Below are 14,817 nucleotides of genomic sequence, written 5' to 3' on the forward strand. Positions count from 1 at the left end.
CCCCTCCCCTAGTTATTCCTCCCCATCCCCCCCCCCCCCCCGCCCTGCCTAGACGGGAATTAAGAATCCCAAAGGACGAAATTCACTTGTGTAAACATATTACACTGTATTCAGGGGCGGATCCAGGAATTCCGTAAAGAGGGGGCGTGTTTACAAAATTAAAGGGGAGGCGCACGCACCCCTCCCCCCATTTTTTTCTTTTTATTTCTTTTGTTTCAACAAAAAATAAAGGGGGGGGGCGTGCGCCGGTTGTGGTCCTCCCTGGGTCCGCCCCTGGTATTGGTCTGTCTATATCCGACCTTTTTTAGATCTTCGTTTTTGTAAAGACCATTTTTTTTTGGGGGGGGGGGAGGGAGGACTGCAGCCCCTGCGCTCCACTGTTATCATTTCAAAGGTATAGGCCTACTTCATCATTGGAAGCAGCTCATAACATACAACCGACTTTACGTTCGTTTTATCATCTCAGTCATGTCATCATTTCTTTAAACATCAAACAATTACGTCTTTTTTCATCAGTGAAAAATAATCTGTTAAACACAAGTTCTCCTCAGATGTTCCTCTTATTGTACTGTATAGACCTACCGTTGTGTCTATTCTCTCCCTCTTCTGCATTCTTATCGGTCTTATAATTAGGTGATCCGAGTATCCTCTCGTATCACCTTCTGTATCTGTACGGATTCTTTCTTCTTCTTCTTCTTCTTTCTTTATTTCTCCCCAAAAGTTGTGCAGAGGTTAGCTCAGAAAGCGCTATGCCTTGGCAAGTTCAAACTTATACCATGTATATATTGTGTCCCAAAGACGACAGATCTTAACTTATTTGTTTACTTTTTTTGCAATGTTTTCAATCCAGGTTGTATTTTGTCGTTACTATTATATCATAGAATCCAGTTTGCTTGGGTCCACGATGACACGTGCTGTAGTATTTCTTTTTTCCCCTTCTCTTTTTTTCTTTCCCAATTAGCCATTGATTTCATGTTAGTTGGCATTGGTTCGTTTAATTTTGTTTTGTATCGGTTTGTAGCTTTATTCATTATTCGCTGTCTTATAAAGGTTTTCTAAGGGTCCCATATCGTGCAAGCTTCTTTGTGGGACCCTCCATTTCCATCCCCGTCCTCAATAAACTTGTACTGTAATTATGCATAATACTAAGTATATTAAACAAAAATACAATTGTGTGTTGTTGTTTTTTTTTGCGTCTGTTACTCATTTTCACATGTAGACCCCACCTTGTTAAATCACGTTTATGGTTTTTTTTTTCTCACAAATATCTTCTGTGCATGCTTGTACATTGTATGTAATTTCTCTGTTTATTTGATGGAAATGAAGATAAATTTGAATCCTGAATCTTGAATTTGAAAAATGTTCGAGTTATCACATTGATGCATATGTGTAGGTCAGTTGTATCACAAAACATCTTACCCAATAAATATTTGGCAATGAAGTGTAAAATATTTTTAGATATCACTATTTTCCTCAGTAAACCATAACAATAGACGGCTTTTATTCTAGAAACAATTTTATTACAACTATTGTTCACATTTTGTATATTTGACAATAGTTAACATTGATTATACTGATTAATATTTTTACATTGTTTCTCTCTCTTACTGACATTTTAGGAGTTTTTTGAAGCACTAAACAGGGGCGGATCCATGCAGGAATTCCGTAAAGGGGTGGGGTAGCAAAATATTTCGTTGTAACTTCTCTTTTTAAACCACTAATGCTTTTTATTGTAATGCCTTTCATGCCTTAACTGTTTGTTGTCATATAATTTCTTATTGAGTAGGTGCCTTTACATTACCACACGATCGTGATACCGAAATCATAGGCCCATATCGGTTGAAATGGAAGGGATTTCTCACAAGACAATGCGGTTATTTGATACCACAATACAAAGTAGCACTATCATGATTTATCATTTCATAAGACTACACAATTGACACATATTTAACTTGATATCCGAGTCAAATCTCTTTATTCCCAATTTAACAATTTACCGTCAACTTTGGTGTCGGCCAAACAATGTCGGACTGTGCGCTAACGAAGCCCTCTTCAAAACTCTCGTACGCCAAAACTACCCCTTGATTATCATTCAATCTAACAATCCATTGCTGCAGTTTCGGTGATTTCATAAGCCTCGGAGCAAACATCTTTTTCACAATGCAGAAAAGAAGTTGGTCGAATTATATAGCAGTGGCATCATGCACGCATAGGCCTAAAATTTGCGAAAGTGATCAATGCAATATGAATAATATTTTAATGCAAAGTAAGAACTAACAAAATATGTAGGTAATGTTAATGATATCTTCTCCTGTTTGAGTGTAGGCCAACTTGACAATGTTGTCTTTGTCATTATCATTTTAGTATCAGCCCCAAGTTTCTCTGCTTTTACTGATTATTTTGCCTCCTTTACTTTCTCTAATTTTGCTAACATCTTCTAGCCTACTTAGTTATTCTTTCCTCTTTCTTCATAGGCTTTTCATTTGTGTCTCTGATTATCATCTCATTTAGTCGCTTTTCCTGTTCTTGAATTCTTTCAGCTCCCTTCTGCTTCTTCTAAAAATTCTTTTCTTCAAGGTAGTACTTGTTCAGTTTGCTTTTGTTGGTTCCAAAGAGTCCATGCAGCGACATGTCTGGTGAGAATTTGGACGCTCCGGTCGTCCGGCCAAGAGCCTCGGCCAGGGTTCTGGTGAAGTGGGGTGCGTTGCCACAGCACAGTCCCACGTATGGGATCTTGAGTCGGACGCAATCCTGTGCGAACTGCACAATGTCGCACCGAGAGCAGAGTAAACAATCCAGGTTGACAGGAAATGCCTGCTTGCCTGCCAATGACATATAATGTGAAACGATACCATCTATTAGAGTAGACCTACTTCTCATTAAAAAAAAATGTTCATTTGGTCAACTTTGCTAACTTATGCATTCCACAAATGGGGCTCCATTTCGGTCACAAGTAATTACTAGTAGGCCTAGTATCCCAGTTGACCAGGAATAGCAACGTTTGTCTATTTTTTTTATTCTGGAAAGAAGATTGTCCCCTTATTGTCAAAGATTGATTTCAGATACTAACACAAACGCTCAGTGTGCTTAACTTCCTATTTCTTACATTCGGAGCCGTGAATAACGTTTACAGCGTTATCGATAAGTTAGATTTTGAGTCAATAATGTTGTCGTTGACATTGATGTCGTTGACATAAACGTACAAAGTTGAGTTTTACAGCACCAAACCGCATGGGAAAAATGTTTCTAGGACTTGAATCTCGGGGTTGAATCGTAACTGATAAAATGACAGGGGCGGATCCAGGAATTCCGTAAAGGGGGGGGGGTTGCCTTTGCAATATTAAAGGGGATGCACGCAATTTTCTTTTGTTTTAACAAAAAAGGGGGCGCCTGGTGCGCTCCCCCCTCCCCTCCGGATCTGCCACTGCTCAGCATTAGACCATGCAAGTACTTAGTAGATACAATAATTGTACCTGTCTTTGGATCTGGAATGTGGAGAAATGACGGATGCTCGTCTGTGGTTCGGTAAGGTACGGGTAATGCAGCTATCGGGGCCTGCAGGAAATGATACGATCAAAATATATTGTTATTTTGAGAAAGCATAAAATGTATTTAGTATAGACCGATTCAATTTCGATGGCCTATTCACCTATCGCCGCTAGCGGCGCTATAACGGCCGCCATAACTGGGGGCCAACGGGGGCTTCCAGCAGCGAGCTATAACTACCCAGCGAGTTGCACTGGCAGCTAGCAGCCTAGCGTACCCATCGCGCAAAGTTAGCCGGGCGCGGCCGCTGCGTCGCGGCCGGCGACCGCCGCGCTAAAATTGTGATTGTTAACTCACTGTGGAAAAGTCGTTCAGTGGCATTTAATGCCTCTCCTATTAGTCCAGGCTAGAAGGCACCCAACCTTGTTTTTTGATATATACAATGTTTTTTAATGGTTTCTTGTCAATTCGAGGGTGCTGATTCCAAATCCGATTGATGCCACTCGCGTAACCTTGAGCATTTTCGGCAAAATGCAAAAATCCAAAATGGCCGCCAGATATGCTAATTCGGCCGTGATAAACACAGTAATGTGCATTATATGACCAATGATTCCACCAAACTCTGTACATTTCTGTTCCTAGAGTTCCTCCATCTGCATTTGCAAGCGAATTTTCATTTCATATAGGTTCATTAAGCATTTAAAGCTCATTTTTTTATTCAAAATGGCCGCCATTCTTATGCTTATGTACTATATGAATGGCAAAACATATGCATGGAAATATAGAACAAATTTACTGTATTTCCCGTACCTACGCTATTATAAAGTGTTGCACGTGCAATATGTTGGGTGTCACTTACAATATATAGGGGGCCTCTCCATATATGAGCATTTAATATTCATAAACCTTACGATGTTGAACACAATTTCTTATATATTTCATTTTGTCTCAAAAAAGTCTCAACAATATACTGAGTTCACTAAACGTCTCGCAAGGAATCAATATACCACCATATTTTACATGCCGGTTGAATATAAAAATGTAATACTAACACAATATATTAAGGAGCCTAGATACATGGTATTTATCAAATAATGTTGAAAATGGAGGGGAAGCTATAAAGCAAAGCTTGTATTATGCATTCCCCTAAAACCATACTAACAAAGTACAGAAAAATCCTATACAGTAAGTGCAGAGACACATGGTTGCAGACAAAAACACATCGGACATTAATGACACAACTAAAAACCCTTTACATTGTAGATTTTTTTTTTCCAGCAAGGAGTTGGGGGGGGGGGGGGGGAGGAGGGAGGAGTCCTGAGGCGAGTTCGAAATGGATCATAATCTCCATTACTTTGATATGATTTAATTTAGAAGTGCCGCCTTGATAGTATCGAGCAAACCTGATTTTCTTCTTGAATTAAAACAACAACAAAAACTGTTGAAGGCATAATTAATGAAACTGTCCTAATGCAGGGACGGATCCAGGAATTCCGTAAAGAGGGGGCGCGTTTACAAAATTAAAGGGGGAGGGCGCACGCACCCCTCCCCCATTTTTTTTTCTTTTTATTTCTTGTGTTTCAACAAAAAATAAAGGGGGGGGGGGCGTGCGCCGGTTGCGGTCCTCCCTGGATCCGCCCCTACTAATGCAAAACCGTACAAACTGTTCATTAAACATCAACCAAGAAGCAATGTGAGGTGCCTCTTTCAGTTCTCTCACAGTTCCAAGGTGTTGATAATATACACTTTGACATCATGATCTCATTCAGTCTTGTCTTAAAACCAAAACTGTCATTTTTATTGTCTTTAAAGAACCCTTTAATTTTATGTTTAGCAGCAGGCGACATCAGCCCCAAATTTGCAGAATTCTCAGGCTAAAGATGCATATCAGTCCTGCAATTGTTTTAATTGCAACCACATCTGGTGATGTTCAGCATTTCCTCAGGGGTCAGAGGGCGATTATTTGCCACAGAAACAGGATGAAGACATGAAGACTTGCTTGATCACCACCCGTTGAAGCCCTGTGGCTTTGTTGCCAGGCCAGAGACAGTGTTGTAGGTAACTTGGGTGGTATCAGAGATGACATCAGACCAGCATATGTCCCAACCTGTTTTGGGGTCAAAGCTTTAAAGTTACAGTAGGGAAATCTAGGCTTGTGGGATTTCAGGCGCATTGATGGCAGGTTGTTCAAGGGGGCATTTCATGAAGTGTTTTGGCAGATCTTTTCTTTTTGAGAAACTGTTATAAGCTATTAAATCCTTGCATCTGATTGGCTGAGAGCAAATTTGTCAGACAAAACGCTTCATGAAATGCCCCCCCCCCCCCCCCAATGCTATCGTGTTTGGAAGGTCAGGGTATGCGTTGACGGCACTGGTGACACTTGCCATCCTTTCCTTCCAGTGTGAGGGAGAGTGATCGAGTGCCAGTGAAGGATGGTGGACTTCCTTAGCCAATGCTTGGAAGGCTTGCCACAGAGGGCTACCTTAAACATAGCGTTGGCAAGATGGTTACTAAGATGGAAGGCATGGGTCTGATGATAATCTAATAAAGGTTGGGGCAAAGTATCCAGAAGATGAAGTACTCCACTATTGTCTTGAGATGGGTCAGTACTCGGCTCATGTCATCCAAGGACTTTCTATGAGACGTAAAGGCAAGATCATCTGCAAACTTCCTACGTGAAGTGAATGTAATGTCACCAAATATTATGTTAAAAAGACCTCTAGTGGAGTTAGTTTATAGCCACCATTAAGGAGGCCATCATTCAGAGTCCTAACACAGCTGGTCTGGTTACCGAGAGCAATCCTGAATCTGCAAATGCTGAAGATTAAAGACAAGCAGTGTGAAGTTGTTATAACACTGCTTTCAGAATGAGGCAGCACTGTACAGATCTCAGAGTCTCCCTCGAAATCATAGGCCTATACTCAAACACATTCACTCCGAAAAAAAACGGTGGTAAAATTCATCTACCATATATAATTCATCTGGGTTAACATTAAAAACTTTGGGGCATTGTTTTCATTTCAGAGATTTGACAACAGGAAGTGAGGTGGTCCCTTTTTGCACTTTCCCCTGCCTCATGTTCTTTCTCGGATGAGGGGACTGAAAAGTTTGTATAATATCGCTTTTAGATAATGTAGAACAGGACAGCTATTAATTGGAATTTTCATTTGTGTCATCTAGGATTCAGCCTTTTAATTCAGTAAATCAGAATGAATATTTTGATGTTGAACATCTCAAGGCAAGTAAGTATCAAATGTTCATATCTAATAATTCCTGATAAACGATCTTGATGTTGGCGTCAATTCAAGTTTTGGTGGATTTTTCCAAATACCTACGGAAAAATTCAGATTGAGGTAGCAAATTTGGATGTTTGCATCAAAAAATAAAACAGCCTTTGTTAGTAACAACCTTCTGATTTTTAATCAGCACACAAATTGGTAAACAGTGTACCTGAATGACAGAAAAAAAAAGAAAATGTGTTTATTTCACACGCTCTGCCGTTCATATTGTGCAGGGGTATATGAGTGGCATCCATTTTGAAGTTTTGTATTAAGAAGAATATAATAAGCCTAAAAACAATAAACTTTCTGTTTGTTTGCTTGTTTGTTTGCTTGCTTTGCTAGTGGCACTCATCAGATTTGCATTGCACATGCAAAACTTGATAAAAGCGTAGGTATGTGACTGAAAATTCGTCTTCTATTTCTATGCATATTTGTGGCCATTCATATAGTACATGAGTACAGGAGTGGCGGCCATTTTGAATTGAAAATAAGCTTAAAATACTAAATATATCTCTTCAAATGAAAAATTTCTTGCATGTGCAAGTAGAATTACTCAAGGAACAAAAATTTAAAAAACTTTGATGGAATAATTTGTCATAAAATTGACATAACTGGGATTATCATGGCCAAATTAGCATATTTGGCGGCCATTTTGGATTTTTGCGTTTTGCCGAAAATGCTCAAGGTTACGCGAGTGGCATCAATCGGATTTGGAATCAGCACCCTCGAATTGACAAGAAACCATCAAAAAACATTGTATATATCAAAAAACAAGGTTAGGTGCACTTTCCATGGAGCCTAGCCTGGACTATATGGACAAATTGAGTAAGTCAGACATATCGATCTAGAATGAAAGCTTCATAGGAAAGATCAGAAAAAAAAAAACATATCGTGCAGTTGTTGGGTGCACAAATAACAGGAAACCGGAAATGGAAGCTGCACGTCAGTGTGTGAAATTCAGACACCACTGACGCATGATGAATATAAACACACTCAAGTGAAATACAGCGGTATAAAAAAAATGCACAGATTTTCGAAACAAACTTTGGCCTATACCTACTAGATTCTCTATTTAATTAGGCTATCACTGCATATTCGTCAAATAAAGTTGTTCATTTTAGAAGACAAGTTCAGATCAAAGATTTTGATAATTCACTGATTTTTTTTTTAAATGCTTGGTGCAATACTTAACAAAGTTAGATTATAGAATACACTTCCTGGCTATATATGACAAACATTTTAAAGCCTACACTACAACTAAATGAATGTTTCAAGATGTGTTTAATTCTTATATATATATATTTTTTTACTTCTTCACTAAGTGTTCAGCATTGAATTGACCATATTCAATTTAGCCTGGAACTCTGAATTTGAATTAATTTTTGATAAAGTGATACTTATAAATATTAAACTGCAATGAATGGTGGCAAACATCCGTTTCATAATCATATTTAGAAAGTTTGATTTGAAAATCACTTTTGTAGATTATAATTTTAGGCGTTAGTGCGATGTTAAATGCAAGGTTACTTAGACCTAAACAGTAGAAGTTTTGGTTGTTGACATCAAGCGAAGTAAATTAACTTCTTAAGTTTATACGGCTTAGAAACGCCTAGATTTGCCTTCCGTTTGGTTTACTTAGTTAGGCTTGCCGGAAGTTAGTGACAACCGAAAATGATATAGGATGTAGCTAGGGTTCTAGAAGTCAGTATAGGTCTAGACGGTCTAGATCTAGTCTGTTTCCTAGAATTCTAGACAAGATCTAAAAAACGTTAAACAGATTCTACCCCCCCCCCCCCTGGCCCGAGAAGAGGCAAAAGCCTAAAAAGGTTTAAGTTAACTGATATTAGTTGCTATTTATAGCGTCATATCTAGCTCAAGATTCTGATTCATTATTTGTATTTAATTATATCAGTTAACTTCTCAGCAGTTAATAGGCTTACTAGCAAGACGTCTGCCTGCGCCTAGCCATGGTTCTCCCCAGGTGTTTTAATCTTCTTACACAAATGTGAATAGATCTAGGCCTATATGGGGCTTACACGCGAGTACCCAAGTCATCGATTAGAGTCTACAAACACTTACGAATCGTACCGATATTTACCTTGAAATTCAAATTTTGGCTACAGCCGTATGCCATCTACCCACTCGCTCATAGTCGGTATAAGTTGGTTGATTTTTTTTTTTTTTAAATTAGCTAGCGAAAAAAAAAGTAGACTCTAGTTGTCACAAAGCCAGATGCGTCGATTGCTGCCAGCGCCAGAGATAGCTAGCTGGCCGGCTGGCGCCGGGTGGTAAAAGCACTGCCTGCCGCTCGCTGACTGACACCCTTGCCACGCACGCACGGCGCTTGCCGACCCGGCCTGGTTGGCCCCCAGTTATGGCGTCGCCTTAAGAGGGCGCACTTCCATGAACAGTCGCTTGAATCGGTCTATAGAAAAGGGTTATACGCTTGTGTATCATCACTGTGCATAGTGGCGTGACCCTTTAAAGTGGAAATCCGCCCCCAAAATGAATAAATTTCAAAAGGAAGAGAGAAAAAAATATTCCCTAGAGAACGATACAAAAGTGTCAAAAATCAGATAAGAAATGAGGAAGATATGACATTTTGAAATTGAAGTTTATCCTCCCCCAAAATTAATGAATTTCAAAAGGAAGAGAGAGAAAAATATTCCCTACAGAACGACACAAAGAAAATATGACAAAAATCAGATAAAAAATGGGGAAGATATAACATGTTGAAATTGAAGGTTTTTTTTTTTGGTGGATTTTATTGAGAGATGCTTTGCAAGCATCCGTTGATTTTCAAGAATCAGTATATTGTGTCGGGACTCCTCTGTCCGTCAACAATCATGTATAGGCTCACATACACACAGAAATGAATGACAAGGGTTGTTTTTGCAGAATATCGTATGTCTATACGCTTAGGTCCTCAATCATTGTACAGTCTTCTCATTACATAATGCTCTGTTTACCTTATTCTCTGTTATCAAAGGAAGTGAGACATGTTTTGTCGAAAAATGAAATAAACTATTGAATTGAATTGAATTGAATTGAATTGAATTTCTATATGACAACATGAGGAAAGTCTTTGTTTTCGGAACTTTTTTTCTCTGAAGACTCTTTTATTTGTCTGCTTTTACTCCAAATTGCAGCAAAATACTAAAATCAGAGCTCGGATAGGGTTTTTTGCTGTCTTATTTAGTGTGTTTGTTTGTTTGTTTGTTTTTGTTAGTCCTTTAAGAACCCCTTCCTCCATTCACAGAACGTTTACAGGTCGACTATGGTGGCGTCAAAGTGGCTTACACCGATGTTGCTCTTGACAGCTCCCTCCAACAGCCGCGTGATTTGCTCCGGACCGCGGATGCAGTTGAAGCCGACGACGTCGGCTCCAGCAGCAACCAGCTGTCGAAGGGCATCGTTGATTTCCACACCTTCCCTGCCTATGACGAATTCGCCGTCCTTCTCGATCAAACCGTGAGTTGCAAGGGTCACGACAGCTGGAACACCTTAAGGCGAATTGAGACGAACAGAAACATAAATGTGCCCTCACACGCAATGTCATACATGCACAATTTTACATTATGAAAGTCATAGGCCTGTACGTAGACCTATATGTATGTATGTGTATGTCCCTACAGTCAATTTCCGTTATAGCAAAGTTCTTGAGACCGGCAGTTTTCTTTGGTTATATCGAAATTTCGCCATGACTGAACAATCAAACAATAAAAAAAGACATAGAGTTGATAATGTTGGGGCATGGATTCTTTTTCTTTGTAACCGGAATTTCGTCATAACCGCGTTCGTTATAACGGGCGTATCGTTTGTTGCAATAACGTTATAATGTCAGGAAATCATAAGCAGCGATCAAAAGTTTTTACCTTTTCCGAGTTCCTTGATTGCTTTCGTCGCCAGCAGAGCTTCCCCGAGATGGCCAAACGTCTCGCCAACAATAAAATCTGCCCCTTCTTCGACAGCCCACTCGATCTGTTCCTATAATGAGTAAACCATTCGCCCCGAAACACAAAATTACTGTTTCAATCATTATCATCATAATCATAGTATCATTCTTGGTAGCATCTTAATCTTTCTCTCTATTGGTTTCATTGTCACATCTTCACAGTATATTTTTCATGTTATCATATCTCTTATATATCTTAAAAAAATGCCTCGTCTCGTATGATTGTCATAGCATTTCGTAACTATAAATCTTATATTTTATCTTAATAAAGTATCTTCATATTTATCAGTCTTTCAATAACTATTTTGTAAAGCTGCGGTCCAAGTGCGCATACTCAGACATCAATGTTTTCTTTCATTCGTACATTAGATTTATACAGTCATTTCTGCGATAGATCCCATTTATTATCTAACAAAGACTAACCTCGGCGCCCATTTTTGCAAGGCTTGCCATGCTTAATTTTTCTGAAATTATGCACTTTCAACGAAATACTCCTTACAGTCGCACGGAGCGAAGAGAGACATTACACCTTAATAGCGGGATGACGCATTGAATTCTAATAAAACATCGTGATTTCGAGAAGAGTATTTTACCTTAAATAGCGCCCAAGTTTCAGCGATGGCTTCCTCGTTATCCGGCAGGTAGACGAAGGTATTGGAGATGTCTCCGCACATCAGCGTCCCGGTTTCGTCGGCGACTTCGCGGGCCATTCTGAGAGCCAGACGATTTTGCTTTTCGATGTCGTCCTCCCTGTCGACCAGCTTCATCTTGGAACGATTACCATAGTACTGCGTGACGTTGAAAACGTACACACGTAAATTTGGAGAGGCTGCCATAGTACAGCGTGACATGAATCATGACTAGAATGTACTCAAGATTTTCAATTTTAATGGCAAAGGAATATGATTACGTTGCTGCCTGTGATTCCTCTTACCTTTTCATTTCTGTATTTGTTGGTTTGGTTGGTTGGTTTTTTTTTCTGCATTTTTCAACATTTCAGTACAAAATAACATCATAGATAATCATTTTTCAACATTACTGACAACAGTTAGAGTTTATTTCAACTTCAACTATTTTATTTGTTTCATTCTATTGCGCATGTATTTATAAAAAGAGAATGAAGAAAATGGTAGTTCCCCTCGTGAGAGACATGGGGGAGAGACACAAAAAAGTGTTTCAAATTAGCTCTGAAAAACGCAAATTTATGGCTTGACCTGGTACCACTCAGGCACTCACCGTGAACGCTTGTACAACGTCACTTCCGGCCCTGACGAAGTCCCTGTACATCTGCTTGACGAGATCGGGGTGGTCGACCACGACCTCGGGGGTGAAAGGGCCGGCCTTGAGGTAGCCAAGGCGCTCGAAGGCGAAGACATATCCCTCCGCGCAGATGACGGTCTCCCCGTCCCGGATCCTTTCCATCAATCCTGTTTGAAAATTAAAAGGACGTCGAAGAAACAGGCATCAACATTTCAACATTCAAACTTTAAAAAATGACATAAAACAAAACAAAGCGAAACAGATAGGCCCCTCCTTTATTGGACTTCGAGAACTGAACGCATGCAGGCTATGACGCAGTGAGTTTTTTTGTCTGTTTTTTTTTTTTCGTCCGCCCAAATTGCAGCTATCTGTTCGAAGGGACTCTTTTCTACCTGGAGTGTCACAGTATTAGTACACGGGTATATTTACCCATGCATGGAGGCGTGTGTTAACATTTAAAAAAAAGAGAAAATAAATGTAATATAACTGGAAGAAATGAGTTCAAACTCTGTCCATGGATTCGCAAAGCCAGACTACGGGATCTTTTTTACTAAAAAAAAAAAATCACATATTTTCTGTACATGCACCCAATTATAGTTCCTTCAATTCCATGAGAAAAGCTTTCATCAAAATGCAGATTGTAGAGGAATCCATACTCAATATCTGCTGCTATTCAGTTTCTACCATATTGCCTTTTCTGATTTTTAATTACTTTTTTCTTCATTCATTTTAGTATCTTTGGTACGATTTTGTGATGAGGTTAGGGATATTCCATTACATTTACAGGTGTAAGCCCTTTACTCTATGTTCTACAGGATATGACTGGCCATTATGCTATTATGCTTACATCAATTTACTGTGTATCCATGCCGGATATTATGATTCACTACGTTTTATTATATTTGATGTACATTTTTTCATTGAGAAATATCAAAATAGATTGAATTGAATCGAATTGAATTGAATTGAATTCACGGCAGCGCCCTCTATAGGATGAGGGCGTACATTGAAGAGACCCTGGATTCAGGGACCCCTATCGTCTGGATCATAGGGGTTTTATTATATCATTTTCATAATAGCTGTGAGGCATGATAAACTGCTGACTAATGCATAAGCAAACAAGACGATGACATTATTTTGCTTTCCTTTGTTTGATTTTTTTTTTTTTTTTTTGTTCTGACGCGGTATGCCATGTGTTTATTCTTTGTGTGCTCTAGGCATGCTAGGCACCCTTTGGAATTTCGAAGTCCATGTATAATGAGCGTTATGCCTGGCTTATGTGTGAGTTTTGATTGATTGATTGCGTGTGTGTGTAGGTGTGTAAGTGTGTGCGTATGTGTGTGCTTGTGCACTAACCTACATGATCTACATTTCTCTTCGTTCAAGAAAGCTGTACTTTTCACTGTACTGTCCCCCTTTGGCAAAAGGGAACAAATTACAGAAGTGTTATCTTATTATTCCTTTTTTTTTACGACTGGACAGAATGTATCTTATAGAATAATAGGGTTCCTAACTAAAATTTGACTGAACGATATGTTTCAGGGGCCCTGTCCTTAGCCCATCGACGTTTTGTCTTCAGACCAACGGGCTCATGATGGACCAAGGCGAAGGATTACATTTCACGTCAAACAACACGAGTTCATGGGCCAAAAATTAATGGAACAGCGTGGAGAGACGCTTTATTGTCGAAGATCAATACAGAATTTGTGATCTGTTGCATTAATGTGCTCTTTATACGCTGTTAGAGGTGATTCTGCAATATTCTTTTCAAAGCTAAGTGATGCCATAAAAATTCGTTTCACTTCACAGAGGTCAACTGGCCGACTTAATTCGCATGTATGAAGTTAAAGATCATACAAAGAAGCAGTCGAGTTTAATGCGCTTTGATGATTAATATTGTTACTTTTAGTTTCTTATCAATTATTCTTATTAATTTCTTATTATCTATCGACGAAGGTAGTGATGCAAGGAGTTAAGGTTTAAAGTGTTGTAATGCCAAACAAAGAACATAGATTAGATAATGAATTACCGAGCACGAAGAAAAGTGATCGATGAATACACAAGATAAATTGATAATACAGGTGGATAAGATTATGTGGATGTTCAAGTGGTCATTACCTTTCGATTTTGGCATCTCGACGCAATCGTTTGTCGATGACGATCCAAATATTGCTAATGTAACGAGACTCAGGTGATCCAGGTGACTCTAGATTTCTTGGATTGCGTGGCCGAGCTCTCCTCATTAAGACCTCGAACAGTGTTGAGTGTGGCTTCGATGCAATGACTCTGTGGAGATTTGCGTTTCGTAATGGTTGATAGCGAGTCTTCGCAAGCATGACGCGGCCGTTATTTGAGCGTGCCGTGTGCAAAATTTGCTTCTACGCGTGATCAAATCCGAGAAACGTCTCGTCCTGGGGAAAACGAGTACGGTACTCGGCCGAAATAGCGTTCGGTCCCGATGCTGGGTGTCTCACCTCCCTGGCATGAGTGAGCCAGCCAGCCAGCCAGTCAGTCAGTCAGCCAGCCAGCCAGCTAGTGATCTTGTCCGCACGCCTGAAGCAAAACTGCTTAGATATGGGGACGGGAGTCCGAGTACGGGGACTGTCAACAGCTGATTGCTTCCGCGTGCTCTCGGTATTCCCGTCGTGTAGCGAAAACTCCTTAATCTGACCTTTGCGCGATGTCTAACACAAGTTCACGTGAATAAGAGAAAGGAAGGTACCTGGGGATGAGGTAACAGTCGAAAAGGACAGGAACAATGCAAACATGAATGCGACGGGGTGAAAAAAGGGTGCTGTTCGTTATTCCGAAGGTTCGTTTTTCCGAAGGTCGTTA

General features: G+C 39.7%; 1 protein-coding gene across 1 annotated transcript; it reads right to left on the bottom strand.

The window, feature by feature from the left end:
* Positions 1 to 834: 834 nt before the first annotated feature.
* LOC139731666 (betaine--homocysteine S-methyltransferase 1-like) lies at positions 835 to 14,231 on the bottom strand. The gene is made up of 7 exons (XM_071642558.1): positions 14,101 to 14,231; positions 11,959 to 12,149; positions 11,316 to 11,510; positions 10,643 to 10,754; positions 10,068 to 10,270; positions 3,474 to 3,555; positions 835 to 2,822 (listed from the first exon to the last, which is right to left on the bottom strand). The coding sequence occupies exons 1-7, from the start codon at positions 14,114 to 14,116 to the stop codon at positions 2,557 to 2,559; spliced, it is 1,065 nt and encodes a 354-aa protein (XP_071498659.1). The 5' UTR covers positions 14,117 to 14,231; the 3' UTR covers positions 835 to 2,556.
* Positions 14,232 to 14,817: the final 586 nt, after the last annotated feature.

The sequence above is a fragment of the Diadema antillarum genome, unplaced genomic scaffold (genome assembly GCF_040938485.1).
Source record: "Diadema antillarum isolate AM-2024a unplaced genomic scaffold, OU_Dant_1.0 scf00000022, whole genome shotgun sequence".
Lineage (NCBI taxonomy): Eukaryota > Metazoa > Echinodermata > Echinoidea > Diadematoida > Diadematidae > Diadema > Diadema antillarum.